This window comes from Argiope bruennichi, chromosome 5 (genome assembly GCF_947563725.1).
Source record: "Argiope bruennichi chromosome 5, qqArgBrue1.1, whole genome shotgun sequence".
Lineage (NCBI taxonomy): Eukaryota > Metazoa > Arthropoda > Arachnida > Araneae > Araneidae > Argiope > Argiope bruennichi.
In genome coordinates this window covers 74,801,131-74,824,623 of record NC_079155.1, presented here as the reverse complement: position 1 = coordinate 74,824,623, position 23,493 = coordinate 74,801,131, and the positions used below count along the sequence as shown (strand labels likewise).

Here is a 23,493-nt window from a genome sequence, read left to right as displayed (position 1 = left end):
ATCTGTAAAACAGTTGAAACAATTTTTGATATTAGTCATTCCGGAGAATAATATAATACAATTTCGAATAAAAAATATTTATTTTCAAAAGCTAATTGTTCTCAGTGTTATGTTTAACTCAAATTACCTTAACCCTTTTCTAGGGCCGTGGGAAGTATGTTTCCCACCAAATTTATCAATCTTTGTAAGAAATTATGTAGGTTGGCATAAGTTCTAACTCTTTTAGTAAGTCAGAAACTTAGATGCTTCAGTTCTTTAATCTCAGACAAAACGATGTGTCTTGATCTGTTACTTAATTATTAATTAACCAAATTAATTAATTAATCAAATTAAATTTTTCTAATAAGCTAAATACATCCCTTTTCTTATTCTAATTTCAAGCCTAAAATATTTTAACATAATATGACTAGAAAAAAATGGCCCTTTAAAGGGTTAAATGCAATAAGAGAAAGTTTGAGATAAATTTTTCTTCACGCTAATCATTAGTTAATACGCTATACATCAATCACCATTTAAATATTGTTCCTATTATAACGTTTTCCAATTAACTTTTAATTGGATAGATTTTTATACAAATATTTATTTTAAACAAAAATGTGATTATCTTATAATATTTTAAGAAAAATTAATTTGGAACGATCACATACTTTAAAACAAACAAACAAAAAATCATCTTGAGAATTTTACTCTCAATTTTCTACTCTATTTCTTTATAAAAGTGCCATTAAAAAATGTGATCAAGAGCAGTTTCATCTAGAAGATATGTTAATAAACGTTTCCGTGTGTAGCAATCAGGATTATTTTAACATCTACACTATTAGAAGATATCGATCACATTAGAAACGAACTAAAAAAAAACCCCTTGTCTACTACTCAGTTGGAGCCTGATACGGAATTTAACACTAAATATGTCAATTCCTTATAGCATTCTATCTTCCTGAAGCTACGGACTACATATTAGACAAATGTGATATCTTGTAGTCACTAGAGAACGTGACTAAGCTGATCGTCTAGGTAGAATGATATTTTAATCCCCGCCCCCCCCAAAAAAAACACACTTTTTTTATTTATTGGTTTGAGTTGATTATCCAAAATAAATCTAAAATTTAGAACCTGAATAAGAGGTATAGATTAAAATACCGTTTTCCCGAGTTTAAATAAAAAAAAATATTCATAGTAATCAGAGATGAAGCGTTTAAATAAAAAAAGTTAAAGGTATTTTTTTTTAAAAAAAACCCCTCTGAAATGAGCTGTCGAAAACTGATATAGCTTTATTAAAATAGAAGTAAATTTTTAAAAAATGGCAATTTCAAAATATATTTTCACTTTTTAAAAATTTTTTTTGAAAAATTGGAGTAAAATGTTTGGAATTTTATTTAAGTATAAAAGAAAGAAATAATCGGTAAAAATGTATTTCAGGTCGATATATGTAGCAATTTTGAAAAATTCCATTTTATTCAAAACAAAGAGGTTTATTGAAAAAATCCTGTAAATACTTTTCTATTAGTCAAACGTTGCGAACTACATAAATAATAATTTTTAAAAAAATCCTATTCTAAAAATGTTGCTCTACGATTTCAAACAGCATCAGGCGGTCGATTTTCTCAAAATAGAAGTGAAAATTGAAGTTAACGTGTCTTAATTATTAAGTCCATATACATTTTCCAATTTTTCTTTTTCTTTCAAATTTAACTTTCGATGCTTTTTTTTTGGGGGGGGGGAGAGAAATCAAGCATTGTATTACTATTTAAATTTACAGACTATTTAAAATTACAGAACGCTTTTAAAATATGAATTTTTTTCTCACATTGATAGATTTTTTTAAAATTCAGGATTAAAAATGTTTGGTGTTTCAATTTCATTTGTCCCTTCTCCGATAACATATCTGAAAGCAAATTTAGAGGTCTAATTTGGATAGCCAATTCAACTTAAACTAATTAAACTGTTACGATTCCCCCCCCTACAATTTGGTGCTTTTCAAGATAATTGCACTTGGTTATTATTGTATTTTCTTAGTCTACACAGCCTCGTAATACCCACATATCAAATTGCATAAAAAATATAGTTGTGGAGATATAGATACCGGATTCGAAAAATTTCATATGACAAGAAACGTAAACAAACAGCTGTTCAGTGTTATCAGTTATTTTATTTCTAACTGCTAAAGGAAAATTTTAATTTATAACTGTTTAAGAGCAATTATTTATCATTATCCTCACTTAGCTGCCAAAGACAAGATGAATTATTTTTCCTGTTTCGTATACAAAGATAAAAAACTGGAGTCGTGAAGAAATCCGACCTCGATATTTAAATGAACATTGATGTTTGAGAGTCACTTATCAACACGCATATTGCGAAATTGTTACTCTCACGAGAAACGGACTTCTGTAACAAAAGTAACACACACACAAAAAATTTTAAGCACAATAACTAGGTATTATTTTTTAATAGTCTTCTTCGCAATTAAGTAGTTCTACGATTAGAAGATTTACAAATATTAAATAGAATTTTATCAAATATATTCTAATATTTGCGACGACGTGATGATTATTTTGACGGAGCACCTGGATTCGATGGTCCTTAATCTCCGAAACCCTATAGCTGATTTAATTTAACCTTGTTTAAAGAAAAAATGATCTAAACCTAAATATTTTACTGCTTGATTAGCTGTTGATCTGTAAGGGAATTAAAAAGAGAGAGAGAGAAATAATATTGATAAATAAAATACATAAATAATAAATAGATAATATTAATAATTATAAATAGTAATTAATAATTAAATAAAAGCAAAATATAATTAGAATAAAATAATTTGGATGAATAGGGTGATTGCTTAGTTGTCTGCTTTACCTGTTGTTTGCACGCCTTCGTCGATTCTGTCAGGGCGCTGCATGCAGGACTTGTACGGTCATTGATCATTTACCTTTTCTTGTTACTCATTTGTATGGAAAAAGTTTGATGCTAATTTTTTGAAATAATCCGTTTTTGTTTGTATTTTGAGTTCTATGAGTATTTGTTTCTTGTATACCATGGTGCTCTGGCCATTTCTCTGGTTAATCTATTTTGCGCTGTTTCTAGCTTGTTTATATGAAATTTGGCTGCCGCCCTCCATACTGGTGACGCGTAGCTCATTAATGACCCGATTATGGTATTCTAATATTTAGCAAAATTAATAAGAATTTTAATTTTTTTTGCTAACTTCTGAACTTGAGCTGTATGCGAGTCAAACGGACAAAAAACAAACATAATTCAGTTTGCTTCACAGGTTTTCTATTTTAAAAAATCTTTAAGCAGATTTGCTTTCAAGCCAGTTTAAAACGAAGAACAGACGATATTCAAGACAATTTTACAAATCTTTTGTAAATTTGAAAATGAGTGCAGTGAATTTCAGACTTCAATGATATCAGATTGTCACTAACTGTAGAAGAAAAAAAAATTGTCATTTCACGGATTTTAAGTTTTTTTTTGCATATTATACTGAAATATCAAAGATTTACAATAAATAAATCTATTGAACTCAGTTGATTTACTATGTAATGATTTACTTTAAAACCAAAGGGAAAATAATTTTTATGTAATTCTGTGTGAAAGCAGCTATTTCACAAAACAATTATTTTAGATCTGATTCTCAGTTGCACATTTCAGCAATAAGATATTTAATTTATTTCTATTACAATATGGAACATATCACATTTGCATTTTGAACAGTTAATTTGCGATTGCATGGAATAGTATATAAAACTAGATGTTAGATGAATTACGAATTAAACTGTTATCTGTAAAACTTAACAAGTTCATGACGAGTTTCAGCTCTCAAATGTACCCAAGGAGTTAATGAGCTGAAACTTATCAATTTACATATCATAATCTGGGTTTTACTCCAACTCTAGTAATAGAAAAAAGTACCACTAAGAGGCTTGGCAAAATATTTGCTGCACATTGAAAGCGTTTATAAATTGAGATTTTTAGAGATTAAAAAAAAAAAAGATACTTCACCTTATCTCTACTAATAATAAAAGCTAATATTTGTGTCTTACAGGAAAGAGTTGCCAAATGTTTTAGATATATACTTGAAAGGTGGAAATGTACAACCTCGGTGCAATATAGTTTGAAAATTTTTTAATAATTTATATTAATATTCTGTTTATACTAGTATTAATTCGTTGATAATTTCCACAAAAGTTGCTTTTTAAAATCCTTCTTAAAATTTTTTTTTCATGTTATCAAATAAGCTGTTGCACAATTTTTTTAACACTTTTTATTGCTTTAAGAAGAGTTGAACCTATTTAACTGTTCCTACAAATATTTAATCTTATGTCTTTTTACTCATTACTAAAAACTTTAGAAATAAAAAAATATTCATTTTTACACAATCCTCAATAATATTATACATTTTATTGCATCATTTTTATTAAATATACTAACAAAGCTTTCTAAGGTAATAGTCACTGCATCCACAGCTGCCTCTGCGTTTATTCTTCGTGCATGCATGTAAGAAAAAATAAAATGCATACAACTTTACACTATAGTCTTGGAATTCTATTTTCAATCCTTTATTGCTTTACAGTTCTGAATCCTAACTAGAATAATAAATAATTACTATTGAAGATTTCGTATAAATAAAACTCATTTATAATAATTTGACACATATACTATGTAAAGGTTCTTTGGCGCTTCTTTTTTAGAACATGATAACATATATTCGGTCACGAGAGAAATATGAAAGTCTGTAGATTGATACTCTTAATTCTAAATTTAAGAGACTAAATTTTACATGAAGTCTAAAAATTTTAAAAAAATGATAGTCTTAACTTAAAAACTGAATGTTTTTCTGCAAATTAATATTAAATTTGACCTATTTTTAAATTCAGAATCTTGCGCACAGTAAAATATTGATTAACATTTTAAAAAAATATCCAATTTATATTTTTTTATAACTTTTTTTTCCTTTTCTTGAAATTATATAAATACTTGAGGAATAATGTAATTGTGTATTAATATTTGTTAATTAGATAGGTTAGAAACAAGAGTTTTTGCTGCCACAGGTAATCAATTGTTAAAGAGTTCCGAGATCCCGTAATTAAACGCATTCCTTTATTTCACATTTGTGTATTATGTTCGCCATTTTAATAAACAGGTCATTTCAATCTACCGACGAAAGGATAGCTTGCAGTTTTACAATGAAAGTAATTAAATTTTTATTAATTTGTAATCAGCGATATTTCATAACGGTACTATATATTCGATTGTGTGGGTATACGTTTTTAATTTACTTAAGTTTACGTCCGGTGAATGTCATAATTCTGTTTCTCACAATTGGTTTCAGGCTTTTTCTAACGTAACTTCACTATAAATCATTCAAATCTATATTTAAAAAAACTTACACAGTATCAATGTAGAAAATATTTATTGCCAATTCGAATTTCCTAGCAACAAAAATAATAATTAGAGTTTATTAATATTAAAAGGACCTTTTAGAACTATTAAACTAAGAACATTAGAAAGAATTGCATGGCTGGAGAAATCTCATGAAACCTATCAGTATATAAGAACACATACATAATAATGTTTATGTAGACAAATATTTATAATTAATTTCAATTAAAAAAATTACAAACAAAATTAGGAGAAATTAATAGTAAAAATAAAATAGAAAAGTTTGGATACAAAATAAAAGGTCCAGTTAATTCTCCAAGAGTTATGGAACTAAATATTTATCCAATATTTTCTCAATGGGATATCGCTGAGGCTTTGTGTAATTCAGTGCAATCCTTAATGGCTTGTATATTTTTGCTTCTTTTATCACTTCTTTCACAGAAAAATGTACACAATCCCAGAATTCTCTAAGGATTTTGAAATAATCAGCATCTTTCCAACCTGCTTGAATTTTCTTAAGAATATAAGTTATTATCCATCTAACAGTATGCTCATGTAGACCATATGGAATGTATCTTATTTCATCAGTAAGTTTTGGGAAGACGGTTTGCAATGGCCAGTCAAGATAGGTGGGATAAACTTTCGTCGCAAAACGAATCACATCTATTTGTTCTCGCCATTCCATACGATTAATGCAGGACCGCAGATCATCACGATGGATTTTATCTACCACGTGACAATTATGAAAATAATCTGACCTGACTAACCAGTCTATCCTATCGAAAAAGGCACTCACTCGAATACGATAGTCATTTGGCCAAATATTTTCAGTGTCGAGACTTTCATTGGCAATTTGAAACCAAGTAGAAGGAATAGCGCCTTCTCTGATCCAATCAGTCCAAAAACGTACTGCGAGGTTGGCGTTTTCTGTGAACAATTTTCTTTTATCATGAACTTTCATTTTCGCCCATAAGTTCAAAATATCAGATTCCAAAAAATAGGTACATGCCAATAAGAAGCATTTATGAATATCCATAGTTCCACCTCGAACCCATTCCTCAGCTGTTCTTGGCCTGTCAATTGTTCCTTCCGATTTCCAAATAAGAATGCTCTTGTAATCTTCATTAACTGACCTTAAAAATACTTCGTGGTCTTCTATCCAATCCTTTACTTCTGAATGTATGGCTCGTAGAGATCTGGCTACTTTCCTTGCCAGTGAAGTGGGCAGATATTGGTGCATTTCCTTCTCAACTTTTTTCTCTATTTGTGCCCACTTTTGTCGTATTCTGCGGTTCGCGCTCACTCTGGGGACCTCGTCCACTATTTCCAATTCATCTATCAAAGCACTGATTCGAGAATTATAATTAAGAGCTACGGATATCTTTACTATTGCTAAGTGTACCAAGGAGGGCAAGAGAAATAATTTTAAATACATTTTCAACTATCCCTAGAATTTAATTATAAGCTGCCTATTCGTATCAAGTGCAAATCTGTTGCAACAGTTAAATTGAACGTAGGAGAAATAATCTTCAATATCTCCGAACGATCTCTCTTCTGTTTAAAGTGAAAAATAATAACAAAGCAATTATTCATAAGCCATATTTGAATTCTTCTCTTTATTTTTGCATGGAGATGCAGCCTAAAAGAAAAAGATGACATTTTTAATTTTTAAGCAGTAAGAGATTGCAAAGAAAAATTGTTTGGTTTGAAAACTGATGATCAGATTTTAAATTTTGAAACAAGTATTTCAAACAAATGAGTATGCTTTTCTTAACAAATTAATTTGCTTAATCAAATAATTCTTAACTTCATAATAAACATCTTTACCATATAAGAACTCGATCATACGAGATTTCGATATTATAAATCTTTTACCATCCCATTTCGAAAATTTCCCCTTTTAGAAAAATAATTTGCTGAAATTTGCTTGCTCTTTTTTAAAGATGGACGAGTACAACCCAGAAATTGAGCAAATCTTGCATATTACAGAGGTTGTTGTCGATTTCGCTAGGCAAATTACATTTGGAAGTTCATACAATGAATGTTGGGAACTATTAGACTCGGCAACAAAAAGTGACACTTCGAAATAATAGAAACATATGTATCACTACAATAAATGCCAACACTTTAGACCCAGATCCATTAATAAAAAAATAACTGATAATTGCAAGCTTTATGGTATCACATTGAGTAAAAAAAAAAAAATGTTGCAAAAAAGAGATTCTAAATGAAACATGTATTTAAGCTGTAGACAGGCATAACAAATATAAATGAAGAAATTTTATGAGGAAAAGAAAATTGTTGAATCATTATTCGAATTAGTCAAATTTAAAAAAAATTCAATTGATATCGAAATAATTTCACATTGCGCAATATTTTAATTTCAATATGAAATATTTTGTATCAATATGTTTGAAAAGTGCATTTCTTATAAAATATTTTCCTATTTTCCTTTCGAATAGCAGTTTTCTTAACAATAATTTTGAATTAATATCAAAATTCTCATATATTTATATGCAGAAATGGGTTATGATTCACGCACTTTTCGTTAGCGCAGCTAGCGCGGACATTCGGGGTAATGCTATAAATAAATTATATTTATTCATATACACTGAAATCGAATCACTGGAGCACCTACATAAAGCCATTTCTTTTTCTATTCTAATTTGGAAACATTTAAAAAATGGATATCTTGAAAATCGTGTCATCCACAATGCTCACAACATCTTGAAAAGAAACTGGCAATAGACTAACTTTAATAAGAATTTATGAACGAGGGACTGAGTTGCATTTAATATCACAAAAGTCTAATTTTGATGGAACAAATAAATAATCTTAACTTCTCAATAAAGGAATATAAAAAGTCAACATTTACTTCTATTCAAAAACTACCGTCAGGTTGGAAATGAATGCTATAATGACAAATAGAACAGTAAATCTACTTAAATAGAATTAAGTTAAATTATTATTATTTTAATGAATCTTGAATAATTAATCTTGAATCTTTTATACAAATTTATCGGTGATTCAAAATTTTTTTACTCCCTTGAATTTTCTATTGTTTCTGGACTTAGTTACTCGATGCTTTTGAATAAATAAATTTTTAATACCATTAATTTGCTCGAGAACTTAAATGTATTTCAATATGAAGCATTTCAAACAACAATTAAATACTTCACTTTGCGAAACTTTTATAAATTTAAACTTTAAATATTCAGTAAAAACTGCTGCAAAAAATGATATTACAACTGCTAAAATTAACAATAAATAGTACTTTATTTACAAAAATTATATATTATTGTTTGTGTATTTATTAAAACTGTTAAATAATAAAAATAAACCTTTGCTTTTTCAATTTTTTGTTCAAAAGTTGTTTTCTTTTGTGGATCATTTTTAGGCAGTTGTTTTAATTCAAATTTTGAATAATCCGAATTTGGAACCCATTGGCTTCCAATTAAACAATCTCCTTTGCTTTTCTTTAATGCTTTTGTTGCATTAATTAGTTACTTATGAAAGAGCAAGATTTGCTTTAAATAGATCTAAAAAGTTTTTTTCAAATATAACGTTGGTATAAATTATCAGTAGATGTTCACGTTAAAATAATTTTTCTTTTAAATTTTTAGATGAAAAATAAGAGAACTGTTAATGTTTGAATATTACACACTATCAGCAGTTCAGTTGAATTGTACATTTTCTCGAGAAAAAAAAATAATTTATAGATTTAAGTTGTTAAAAGAAATATTGTGGGTCTAGAGACCTATTTTAGCCGTACAAATTTTGCTAGACAGAATTCAAGGACCGAAAAAGAATGCAATTCTAAATATGTTGTTCTATGACTTCAAATTGTATCAATAATAATCAATTTGACAAAAAATAAATTAATTAATATTTTACCTCAATTGTTTAGCCTGAATTCGTTTTCCGAAGATAGTTATGCTTATAAATCTTATTTTAAATTTTTTTAGAGAAGCAAACGCCAAAGTAAAAATTTTTTAAATTTACAAGCATTTTTTTATGACCATTTTTTTTTAACTTCAACTGTTAACTTTTTGTTTCATAAATAATGCAGCATCTTGATCCGAAATTTTATTTATCCGATTTTTTATTTATTTCCTCTTATATATAACATTTATTTTAATAGAATTCTAAAAATTTCACTTAGATTTAAATGGAATAAAAATATTTTTAAAATTAGAACTCGTTTAAAACTTGCACCTTAATTTTAAGTTATAACTATATTTTACAGTTCATTGAATAAATTTTAACAATATGCTCAAACTATTTTAATTTTTACTCTGATATTAACAGTTTTTAATTAAATGTGTAAAATCAATGTTTCTATCTCCGCCCTATTCTGTCCAGGTGCAAATTTAGAAGCCTGTTTTAGATAACTGGATCAACAACATAAATCAACAAAATTGCTTTTACGTATTTTTTCCACTTTTTGCTATTTTTTGTGGCAGTTTAACTGGACTGTAAATAATATAGCGCACCAAGGTAGAATCTCATGACCAAGCTTCAAGGAAGACGAGAGTCCATGCCATTTACCAAAAGCTATGGCCCAACTCCCAAATTCTACGCCTTACTACAGGAGATAGTTCTTGATGAAGCGGGTTTCCCTTGAACTGCACAAGTCTCCGCAGGTAGAATCTTATGTATTTCAAACTCTTTAAATAATACTTATTTTTAATTAGTTAGCAAAATTCCTTAAAAGGCTCGGTATTTTTAGCGTCTCGCAAATCTCCAGCATAACATGCTAACGCTGTTCTTGTTCAAAATGCGCACTCGGCTTTCTTCATTACGGCGAAAACGCATTCTACCGTACATGAAAGGAATATATACTGTTTCAAATTATATAGCAAATGGCAAATACTTAACAAGAGGAAATTTTAAGATTCAAAAATATTTGAAGTAACGTATTGTACATTACTTCTAATGTAAATCGTGATGCTCTTTCTCTAATAAAAATAAATTTTTCAACGTTCTCTGATTAAAATTGCGAAAGACAATGCATTAATGACAATTTCCAACTTCTGAAACTAAAATTTTGCTTATTCTTTCAAAAAAAAACGAAAGGGGGGGGGCGATATGAGAAGCAAGACAAAGATAACAATATGCGAAATAATATGCCAGATAAAATATTCTTTAAAAACAAGTGTTCAATTAGGGTAAAAGGGGTGGATCCTAGCACAGTCCACCTCTTGGCGACTTATTTGAAATCTCGCCAAGTTGACTACTAATTGAATATGTTATTGTTATTTTTCAATTAAAAAACGATACTTGAAGGCCAGAAATAATAATAAAATAAAATAAATAATAATAAAAATTAAATAAATAAATAAACATAATAAAAAATAAAATAAACATAATAAAATAAAAATCCGTCTAAGTTGCTACATTGGCGACGTTATCGCCACTCGTTTGGCGAGAATTCAAAAGACGCCAAGAGGTGGGCTGTGCTAGGATCCACCCAAATATTGTTCAAACATCGGTTATCTCAAGCATTAATATAAACAAAGAAAGATAAAAAACCAAACAAGTATATTATGACAGTCACACAGACTTATACGCAAACAGATAAGCCATGTGAAATATTGAATTTATTTTAAATGAGAAAAACAGACACAATTGGAAATATATATTTTGAAAAATGCTCATTCCCAGAGAGAAATTTGTTTACTGCATTGTTTCAAATCTGAAATTACATGAAGAAAAAGGAACATGTAAATGCTAATTTTTTGATTTATCAACGATCCAAAGAGTTATATTAAGAGAATGATGATAAATTAATAGGAACATTAAAAGCACGCATATAAAACATATCGCTCCAAACCGAATAAAATATCATTCATGTGCCATGTATCTAATCCATGTATAAAACAAAAACAATCGATGGACATTCAAAAATGAAATAGATCATTGAGAAAACAGAAAAAAGAAGTAAAACATCGTTTTTATTAGATTAGAGAACACAGAAAAAAGCATAATAAACCAAAATCAAATTCCTATTTCTTTTGTACTAATAGTCCAAAAAGGTTTAAAGGAAATATAAACCAATAAACAAAATCTTCAATAAAAATATGACAAAAAGAAGTTGGAAAAAATTACATATGAAACCGGAGTAATTCCGTTATGCATTCCTTTCAAGGCATCATATTTTAAATATTGAATGATAATATTGTGTCATTCATAGACATTATCCAGCTATAAAAATAATTTGGTGGAATCCAAAAGCACTTCCAATTTTCTATGAAAATAATGAATCAATATAATACTTTCCTTCGAAAATATTTCATACAGATTATATAGAAAATGGTATTGCTAATACCGCTTTCCGTTTTATTCCTATCTTTGATTTTATAAATGACAATTACTAAATTTAAGTATCACAGTAAAAGCAGCAGTTTTAAGTTTTTTAAGTTTAATCATGCATAAAAAATATATTACATTTATTTAAAAGCCGTATATTTTACTTACCTAACATAAGTCGCTCAAACTGATTTCTTCTCCAACAATCGGTTTCGGTTGCGAAAATTCGAATACTCTCGAACCCAAATTCCACGTCTACAATGCCCAGACGTAACATGGAAAAGAGTATTCTACAACGCATTAGTTCCGAGAAAAACAGTGGATATACCGGATAGATCCCTTACATACATCCAATATGCTTGTGACCTTCGAATTATAAATTACGATAAACATATCTTCTCTATGAATCATACTGACAGTATTTTAACCAAAACGTATTCCCATCTGCCATTCGAAGCAATTAGGATTTACGTTCTTATTTTTTCTGTTTTATTTTTCAGGTTCATTTTTTTTTCTTTTTATATTGAAACAAGTGAGTGCATCCAGATGTTCTCTCAATTAATTTTAACGTCATATTTTAGAATTGTTAAATTACTAATTATTTAAAATTCATCGAATTTCTTTTTTATCCTGGAAAAGTTGTAGCATTAGGAATTATTACTTTACTTCCACTAATTTCATAATTATTGCTAAGGCTTACAGGATGCCGATTTATTTTTAAAAGTATTTGAAAGTTATACGGTACTCATTATACTTAATTTGGAATGTTTATTTTTTGAAAGGTTAAATCTATTTCATATTTTTATTTTTCCTTCAAGTACAGAATCATTTTAATTATATTTTTTTAAAGTTAAAAACACTATTTTATTACTGTTCTTAAAATCGGAAATGTTTTTAATTCAAATTATTGAAGTAAAAAAAATTAAAAAGAATATTATGCCGATTAAAATATTCTAAACGAATTATCGTTTAATAACAAATATTTAAGAATTTACTTTATTATGATATTCATTAGGGTTTAATGTATTGCTTTGAAAGCATGCGTATTTTTAAAAGCTTCAGTTACATTAAATTTCAACGTCATTTCAACCTTTTAATCTTTTATATATGCATTTCGCAATTTAGTATTATAATATTTCAAGATCAGTTTTTCTCAAATTCATTATCTGCTTCTATAACTAATATTCAATCTAAATTCAATGAAAATTAATAAATAAATTTATAATTAAGTCCTTAAGGTGGAAAAATACTGCGTATTCATCAGAAACACACAGCTATATAAAATTTTTAAAGTTCTTGTATATTAGAATATCAGTGAAAATTTCAGTAAAAAAATCCATCTTTACAAACCAATTCGAAAGAAATCACATTAAATTTCATTAAAAGTAATTTTTAAAGAAAAACTTTTATTGTTTATCGAATAGCAGATACTTATTTTTTTATTTTGATTAGTTCCCACTTTTTAATCTTGAGAAATTTTTCTTAGATTTAGTGCCATATGTTGCCATTAGTGAAGAATCAAAATTTAATTTAATTAATTGGTTAAATAATAATTAGTATAATTCAATAAAATAGTGAATTCTCATAAAGGTAGGTCACAGATATATTCCACTTCAGAGAAGACAAGTGTACAAAATTTAGAAACAATAGCGCATCAGAAAATTAGTGCAAAATATATAAAAATGTTCTTTTTAAAAATGATACAATTTGAAAATAAATAAAATTATTTAATTATTAAAACAAACTGATTGTAATAATAAAAAAAGTATTGATTAGAAACTTTACTAAACGCATTTACTGACAATTGATTTTGACAATTGATTTACTGACAAAGATTTTGATTCCACGCACAACATTAGAGATATGAATAATGTCTCACTGAACTCTTTATCAATATCGGTCGGCTATGTTCTCCAAATTCTTGCGGTTAGTCCTAAAATTCGTTAATAACATGCTGTTAGTACATAAATACCGAAGTACATTCTTTTAAAAAAAACTGAAGTTCTTTTATTCTAATTAATAGTTATAAATGAAATATTCAAAACCGGAACAGATAAGATCTTACTTCCAACATTAATTTAAAAAAGCAGACTATTTTTCCCAATAATATAATTGAAAGATCAAACGATAAATTTGTATTTTCTATCATAAAATGGTATTCTCTGGATTTAATTAAAAAAAGAATGACAAGCGACAGTTAATTTCTTCAAATGTGTTTAAAATACGGAGATTGTCAACTGATACAGACCTTTGGATTTGCATAAAAACTTCAAAGCTTTTCAATAATATAAGTTTTGTAATAAACCTATATTTATATATTATTTTTATAATATTTGCAACTTCAATCATTTAATTTAAGAATTTAATTTAAGAATTTAATCATTTAATGGTTTTAAGAATGCTTTACTTTTTTCAAACTAACAACTATTCGTAAAAAAACTTACCAGATTAAAATTTCAAAGTCACCTCTGGAAGGCAATTCAGATCTCCTATTCTTCAAGAAAATGGATTAATCCAGCTTGATGGACTGTTATAACTATTTTTAAAGCTGCTTAGGAGTTGTATATAGAAGCCATGGTGATATCATCCTCGATAAGTACCTTTAATGAAAAAAAAACGATTTTTAATGTATAGTTACAACTGTTTATTTTTTGAATTAGAATTTTACAATTTCATTCATTAGAATTTCATTTGAGCTCATTTACTGGATCTCTTTTACCATCTATAGATAGTCATTTTTATTCTAGTATGTTAAAATAAATAATTATAAATTAATCAATTTTATGTTCAATTTTTCTTTTTTGGTTTTTAATTCAATCAGAATGTTTTTAAAAAGTTGAAACAGAACCAAGCAACATTCATTTAATGTATTCTGATTTAAAGCATCATCATAAATAGGAAAGAGATAAATGCAATTAGACTGTAGAAATCATGATTTTGATTGAAGGCTTTTATTATCTAATGAAATGAAAATAATTCCAATTGATCTGAATGCTAATTTATTTGTAGAATCCATATTTCTCTCAATTCTTAAGAATTAAAACATTTTCTCTGTAAGAAGGCTGAGCTTTTATTTGAGCTGAAATGTTATTCTTTTATACTTCCTTCCTTATAGAATATACTCATTTCCTTTCATTTCATTTAAAAGACAGGAAAAGTTAAATTTGAAAAAAAAAGGATAAGTCATTGGAATGATCAAATCAAAGAAATTTAAAAAAAAAGAATAAAAAATTTTAAAAATGCAACTTATCCACTTTTAATAAATGTGTTTCATAGACCCAAATAATTTACTCATCAGCTTTTAGACACAAACTATCGATAAAAGGATTTTTAATGTTTGAAACCTTTAAATAAAATGATTAACACGTTCATATACTATGTCTTAGGAAATAAAAACCGAACTTTTCTTTTCTTCAGGAATAAAATCTGATAATCAAAAGCAAGGAAAAAGAATTAAGAGGAAAAGAGAATCTCAATATATTTTTTTAAAAACTTTAAACATTATATAGAATCATTTCTCCGAATTTCTAAGATATCAAAGCAGCAACTTTTTTGAATAAAAATGTAACATGTAATTTCTCCTCAAATAAAAATAAAACTAAAAAGTATTACACATTTTTAGAATAGTAACGAGACAGCATTTCACACAAAAATAAGAAGTATCATAAAGAGATTTTTATGAAATTTCGCCCGTGGGTTAAAAAAATATTTGTGGAAATTTAAAATATTTTCTATCACTGTTCGAGCTATAAATAAAAAAAAACGGAACTGAATTTAAACAAAATTTCTTAACTTCACTGAATAGAGTATATGGAATTTAAAATATATTTTAATATTCTAAGAATTTAGCCATAAGTTTTCAAGATTCATTAAGAAGTAAGAATGAATAAAATACATTCTGATTATATGAAAATACGAATTTCTTTTTATTTCTCAGAAATCGAAGTTTGCTTGTAATGGAATACTGTTTAAAACAGTCAGAAATAATAGTCATTAAAGAGAAATGTAAATTTTTTTTAGTCGTTTGAACACTCTTCTATACAATTTTTAAAAATTTAAAATTAAAAAAAATTAAAAAAGCTTATTTATTCAATTTGTAGCAGTTGCATTACTCTATCTTCTCTTTTGGATAATAGATGGCGATGCCTGATTAGGTAAGCAACCCATAGTGCATTGCGATTGTAATTATTATGAGATGAGATGCTGTTCTGAAAAAAAGCGTGCGAGTGTTAATAACGTGTCTTGTCTTTTATGTTTAGTGTAAAATGTGATTATTAAAGAAATGTTCCTGAAAACATACGTCCTCTTGTTTCCATTGCATGGATCATAATGATCTTCATTCCATCACAAATTCAATTAATTATTTTATTAAAAAGTTAATGAATTAATTTAATTAAAGCAATTAAATTGTTTTATTATAAGTAGATCATCGCAAAATATGAAAGGAAATTTAGTTTTTGAAATTAGTTATGTTAGTTATGTTTCTCGTGTTTTAATTTTTAGTTAAATTTTTCATCATTATCAATAAAAAAACACATCAAAAAAGGGCTTGGATCAATTGAATCAAAATGGGCATTATTTTGTTACTTAATATAAAATAAAGCTTGAAGAAGTATTTTTATGTATATGTAATGAAATTTTATTGGAAGTTTGTGTTTTTTCGCTTAAAACCAACTCTTAACAATCAAAAAGAATCTATTTTAAAATGCATGCTTAGATTCTTATTAATGTATAACACGAATCCTTCCTGTAAATTTTACATAATTTACACAAAGATAAATAAGTAAGAAGAATTTTAAATATATTTAAATCTGAATACACGCACGCACGCTCACACATACACGTTTTCAGAAAAAAATCAAAAATATGCTTACTTCTCTGCATCTTTTAAGTATTCATTTCAATTAAACTCAAAGTTCAATTTTAAATTTCCAATGTCAAAAAATTTATATTTTGATAAAAAAATTTTAAAAATTAATTTTGATTTTTTATTAAATTTCTGCTACGAACTTAAAACGAATATTTTATTAAATAGAATTATTAATAGAATTTAACGAATTTATAAATATAATTATTAAATAGAACTTTATATTAAAGCAATCCGTTATTAATTCTTATTCATTAATTGTATTAATATGTTGTTTTAAATTTTGAATGAAATATTGAAAAAATGATTTTATGCAGGGTAACTAGATTAGATAAATGAAATCCTTACATTTAAATCGAAACAAAATGTGTTAAATAAGCAATTCAATGAGCTAATGAGTCCTCTTATAGAATTCGAGACGTTTTGAAATTATGAATCACTTTCAGAGTTTTATTCCAACAATATAATTTCAGTTTCCATAAAAATATAAGATTTTTGAATAAACAGGGAAAAAAGTATTATTCCCCATGTTTATTCAAAAAGGCAATGAATTGTTACCAAAAATTTAAATAAAAGAAATTGATTTGAATTCAATAAATTTTTGAAACAATAATTGAGTATAAAAATACAGCTTTTTGAAACATGTTTTAATTAAATATTTGTATTAATTGAAAAAATAATGGATAATAACGAATATTTATTAAATTCTAACCGGAGGCCATTATATAGTTAAGAACCATCTACAAATTAAAACAATTTGAAATATGTTCATTTTCGCAAATTGAAATGAATAGGCTGATATTTTATCATTTGCCATCTGGTATACCCACACAATAAGACATTTTTTATTTCTTGAGAAGAGAAACGTTCAAGTATTTTATACTTTTACTCAACGACTGAATTTGAAATTTGATTTAGACTTAACATTTTTATACCAAGATCGTATACTAAATTTCATTCATTTTGCTTTCTGCATTTTTGAGTTATAATATGTATAATTACATGAATATACAATCAAGTAGACAGTTTAATCTTTGAAGAATTAAATCCAAAAGTTAGGCAGATATCAGAATGCTAATCAAGAGTTATATAATAATACAATGGACACCAGTTGTAGAGTCCTTTTGAATCCAAACCAAAATCATTACTACATCTGAATGTTCAGTACAACCAAAATATCCTAAAAATAATAAAAATATGTACTAATATAAGGGCGCAAGAAAAGAACAAATCATACGATATCATTCGTTTAATTCACTCATTTTATTTCGATACATTTGTTTTAAATAGACACATTGTATAAAATTGAAAAAAAAATATTTTTAACTTTCTAAGAGTTCTTTAGAAAATTATCAAGATAAACATATTTGAATTATCAAGCCTTCATTAGATGAATTCTTCATAAAAATAAAGGTCATCAAGAAAATCAGAAAGATATTAGAATGATCTTTCAGTTTTTGTTTTCCGATAGAGTAATGGTGCACTCACATATTTGCCCTTTTCCTCAATTTAAGAAATAACTTCATCAACGCTTGTCCCACGTTCTCATCCTCCCCAAATCCCTTTCGTTTACGCGCCAAAGTATTATTTTTTCGGACAGCAGATTCAGTATCAATTCCACATTTCAGCAATGATTCGAGCAACATTTAGGAAACTTACCCTCATTCTCTTGTTGACCTAATCTGGAAAATCGTATTTTCAGTCGATAACATTTTTCTTTTATTCTTAACACGTTGTGCTTGCTCATGTGAAACTGACAATATTCTTTGGCCACTACTGTTAGCTCACTAAATGGAAGGAAGTTGAACACTGCAGAGAGGAGAGGGTTGACTGAGTGCAGAGAATGATCTAGATTTTTTTTTGTACTTTTGACTCTACCACAAGGTTTAAACTTTCCTATCTGATCATTAAAACTGAAAAAATTATCATTACAAACGAACTGCTGATTACTAGAATCGGCGGTTTGGAATGCATTTAGATACAAGAAATCCATTCCATATTATTTTGAGCAGGACAATCAATTAATCTGTGGTGAATAGCATATAAGCCAGTTAACAACTCTTCTACCCGAACGATCGTTTTGGTATAATGGTTTAGTTACTGGACTGCTAACCACAAGGTCCCAGGTTCTATCCTCGCGCATCACATATCGCTTCAAATCATTACATTTGTGATCACCAGAGTTATAAGAAAAAGTAAATTTCATATCCTCAGCTATTCTACTCAAATTTCATAACAGTTTGAGATATGATGAGGAAACAGAGTTAAAGAGACACAAATGAATTGTCGTAGTTTCCTCGTTGATAAACTCAATTTTAATGAAAGATTATCAAAAGGATGTCAAATTAATAGATTAATAATTAGTCAAATTTAAAAGGTTGAAAAGTCCTTTTCAGTCTTTGGTCTACAAGCAGTAATTTTTTTTGTTTAGACGTTAGTTACAACGAAGGAATAACTCAGCTAATTTGACATCTATTTTCAATCGCAAGAGAATTATGCCGAATGAAAAATGCAATTCTTTCCTTTCTTTTTAGCCGCATTTTTCCTTATTATGGCGCATCCTTCACCGATTCAAATTCAATCAAAATTATTCTAGTAATCTTGTATACAAGACTATTATATAACATAAAATTAATATATATATATATAACAATTGTAGTGTCATTAATTCATGAAAACCAGACTAAACGCAGTCTCATAGAATATGAATAATTTCGTAAAAGTTATTATAAAAAATAAATGAAATGAATGGATGAAGTCAGAGACATAGCAAAGAGAAAGATTATTGAGATAAAAAAATTAGATTAATGATTGGCTTTCGTATGATAAGAATTCTCTTGCTATTGCCATGGGAAGAAGACCAGAGGATTATTAAAAAGTTTTTGTAAGATATACGAGGCCACTGTGGAATATAAAAACAATCGAAAACCTGAAACGAGATAGAAAAGAATAAAAAAAAAAGATTTGAAATAAAAAACTACCAATGCCCTTTTTTCTTGAAAAATTAATTTCCCCCCAAAATTTAGGCTTTTATGATCTGCTAAATATTTAAAATGATTTCCGAGCAGTTTAAAATTTTACTTTTTTTAAATAATGAATGAATAACGAATTATTATATAATATTGAATTTTAGTCCGTAAAACAGTAATAATAGTTTTTTTAGAAAAGATTTTTAAACAATTAGAATTTTAGTTTAGTTTAGTTGCATCGGACGCGAAGTAAAGAAATACGAACAAAGCATTTGATTTCACAAATACCAGGAATATTTTTAGCAATAAATTAATAAGAGATAGTAAAATATTTTAATAAATTCTTTTTATTGAACTATAACGTATTAAATATATTGAATTGTACCATATTGTAAAAAATACATTCAATCTTCCTATTTAATGTTGTTTATGTTATTTAATAAGTCTTTAAACTGCTAAACTAAATTTTTTTTTGAAGCTACTATCTATTTAGTATAAAAAATGTGTATTAAATGATTCTTCCGCATTTTTTTGATAGTTAAATATTATCTGTCATTGACATTCTTTTTCTGGTTTTTAAATCTAACATTAAACATTTAAATCCCAGCTTATTTAATGCCTTCACTATGCAAATGATTTGCTGCATAAGATAGATTATAATTGCTTTGCATCTTTTTCAGCATTAAAAGATGCAAAAACGGGTTTTTGAAATGATCAAACATAGTAATGCCCAAGCTAATTTTCGTAAATCTTTTTTTTTCCTTTAGCAAGTTACACTGTTTTAAAAATTCTCTAAATTATTCCACAAACAGTATTCCAAAGAAAGCACTTTTAGTGAGGATTGACTTACTTTTCTGTTTAATGAGGTGTGCTATTCTTTTAAAAGGTTATGTCAGGCCAAATCATATCTTAGGTTTAAATTATGTTCGCCGGGCCTCATTTTACAACCGTTTTAAAAGAATGACTTTATTACTTAAATATATTTACAACTATGTTATCGCAAACCATTTCACAATCAGTTTCAATTTTTTATTTTTATCGCATTTCAGCATACATTTTCACAAATTGTCATCGTGTACATTTCAAATCTTTACTACTAATAAAGATGAAGGTATGTGTGTGTTGGTGCTCTGCAAACCAGACTGTTTGATCTACAACTTACCAAATTAGGCCCATGGAGAACAAGCATTCGCACCTCGGAGCGATTTTAAAATTTTAATTAGAAGTTAAATTAAAAATTAACCTGAATTTTGGATATTTTCCACCATAATTTCTGGAAACACTATAGCACAGAAATAAATTTTACACCGCTCTAAAATTTAAAAAATTGTCTTTTAAGTAAATGCTATTTAATAATCATGTGAATTTTAGCAATTTTTTAAAAATATATTTTTGCTCAATTTCCTAAACCAGATTAGATTATTGCCTTCAAGCGCTAAACCATTTTCATTGTTTCATCAAATATTTAATCACATGATTTTCTTCTGTTGTTGACATCCAAAGAAAAGGCAAGTAATATAAAATATAAAATAAAAAATAAAAATATAAAATAAAATATAAAGTAAAAAGAATAAGTAAGTAATATAATTTTTTTAAATTCAATTCCTACTTAGGTCAACAAAGAAAAATTTTATTTTAGTTTACTTTTTATTAAATAATTATCAAAAAATTTCAGATTAAATTGATTGCATTATTTAATAGATCCTATCGATTGATTTTTTATTGTGACCATACAATTTCTAGAACTTCAAAAAGGAAAAAAATACTTTGAGAAACTTACAATTTACTTCGAAAAGTACTTTGGGATTATCCCGTCAATGTGTCAACGCACGCGAAAATGACGAGAATGTGCCATTCCTTTGGCGCCATCATAATGAAAAGTAATTTGTGGTTATTGGCGCAAAGCTACCTCTTGGCGATAATATCGGGTTTGGCGCAAATGGTCGACGGAATTAAATTTAATTAATAAATTAATATTTGAAAAACAACAACAACACAGAATTAACATCAAGTGTCATCCACTACAAGTTTTAAAAAATGTATTTGAACTTGAGTAGATGAATAAAAAGTATTTTATTAACGATTGAAAATTTGAACAAGATAAATAAATAAATATATATAGGGAGAGTGTGAAATAATAGTAGGAATTGAAAAAGTGTAGTATAAAAACGTGAAATTTAGAAGATAGTGAATCAGATATTTATGCTTTTAATAGCGCTAGAATGTTTTGGGACTGCCTGCATTAGACAGGTTCATATACACCATAAACAGAACCTAAGTAAGACAGTTAAAATCATACGATTTGAATGCCAAACAATTTGGAGGAATCATAGCCATGAAGTTATATCTGATTTATCTGAAATCTAATGTAACCAATATTCCCAGCGAATCAGCAGCGGTGGGCTGAGGCGACTAATATAGCAATAAAGAAAAGGATTAATTATTTATAAGCTTTGACTCGATCTTTCCCCGTTAGAAATTTGATTTCCTGTTCGATGGTTACAACTTTAAATTTCTTATGATAAATAAGGGCTTTAAATAGAAATCTTTAAATGTGAAAGGTAAATTCAGTTTAATAAGGGATGTAAAATGTGAAATGAAAAATGAAGGTATGGGAAAAGAAACCCTTTAAAATTTCTGCAAGCACAGCATTTAAACTTTTTAAAATCTCGATTTGAGTATAAAAAAACTTTTTAAGCGTTGTTGGTTATAGGGAAGATTTATACCCATAAAATTCGACAAAAATGATAAAAACAACTTTGGAATGGATAAAAAAGATATGAGACATGAGCATTTCTATAAAGGATGAACTCACTGAAAATGAAATGACTGAATAAGCTGTAATTGGGAAATTCCAACTCTGGGTTCTATATATTAGAAAAAAATTGTTCTTGGTCTCCCCTTCATTTTTTTCGCATATTCTCTAAAGAAAATGTTACCCACTCCTTATAAATTTGTGGACCTAGTAAAGACCATTAACTCCATGGATGTTAGGATTTTTATTTTCAGATTTCCATACACGAAAAGTTTACACTCTGTAAAATAGTATAAATAACCGAAAAAAACAACAACCCCGAATATATATTTTGAGTTTTCTTTATTCAATTGAATCCAGCATTTGACGCGGAACTATAATTTTGGTAACAAAAATTTTTCGTTGGTAAAATTTTTAAGTAAAAGTTGTATCTCCAAAATGTCAATTTCTTGACGGATTCGGTTAAAAATGTGATACCAATTCATATGCTAAATTTGTACACCAGTTTTTTATCTGATCCTTACACTTCCATAGAATTGGAACAGCCAGCCAATCAAATTTCTTGTGAATGGATTTCATTTAAAATGTAATAGAAATCTAAAATATAAATTCAAAGACTACATGGTAAATTTCACCTGTTTAGCTCAAGACGTTTTTGAATTATTGTTCTGAGAGATAAAAAAATTCTTTAAATGAATTTTTCGATCTCAGGTAGGTCTAAAATGTGGAATGTCGAATTCAAAATTTTTGAAAATTACAATATTTTTTCGTACTACATATACAGGAAAGTAAAAGAAGCAATATGAAGTTCAAGAAAATGCAATATTGGGTGAATATAATGAAAATTTTGCAAATAGTTGTCTATCGATTATAAGATTCCTCTATGTTATTGAAAAACAGGTTTTTAATTTTTCATACTTATGAATTAAACAATTAGCATAGTTACATTTATTTTATAAAAAAAGAATTAAAATTCTTTTTTTTTCAGTATAAAAGTTAATAAAAATTATTTTCTTCTATAAAATGCGATGTGACTAAATTAAGGAAGGAAGAAGGATTTGAAATATTAAAGAAAAGAAGTTCGAAAACTTTCAGAATATTTTTTTTAATCTTTTTGAAATTATGAAAAAAACTTTTCTAAAATTTGAAAAAAATACATAGTGAAATGACCAATAAAATAAAATAAATAAGTAAAAAACATTTTACTTTTCAGAAAA

At 27.2% G+C, this 23,493-nt stretch overlaps 1 protein-coding gene across 2 annotated transcripts in view; it reads right to left on the bottom strand.

Annotated features, from left to right (window-relative positions):
• Nucleotides 1-5,571: 5,571 nt before the first annotated feature.
• LOC129968176 (uncharacterized) overlaps nucleotides 5,572-23,493 on the bottom strand; it is a 54,641-nt gene continuing 36,719 nt past the window's right edge. The window contains exons 2-3 of one of the 2 annotated variants that reach the window (XM_056082013.1): nucleotides 14,130-14,285; nucleotides 5,572-7,015 (exon numbers count right to left, since the gene is read on the bottom strand). In XM_056082013.1, coding sequence (XP_055937988.1) covers nucleotides 5,699-6,811 — 1,113 coding nt within the window. In that variant the 5' untranslated portion in view covers nucleotides 6,812-7,015; nucleotides 14,130-14,285 and the 3' untranslated portion in view covers nucleotides 5,572-5,698. Of the gene's footprint in view, nucleotides 7,016-11,853; nucleotides 11,873-14,129; nucleotides 14,286-23,493 lie in introns of those variants that run through there. The other variant, XM_056082014.1, reaches the window with a different exon arrangement.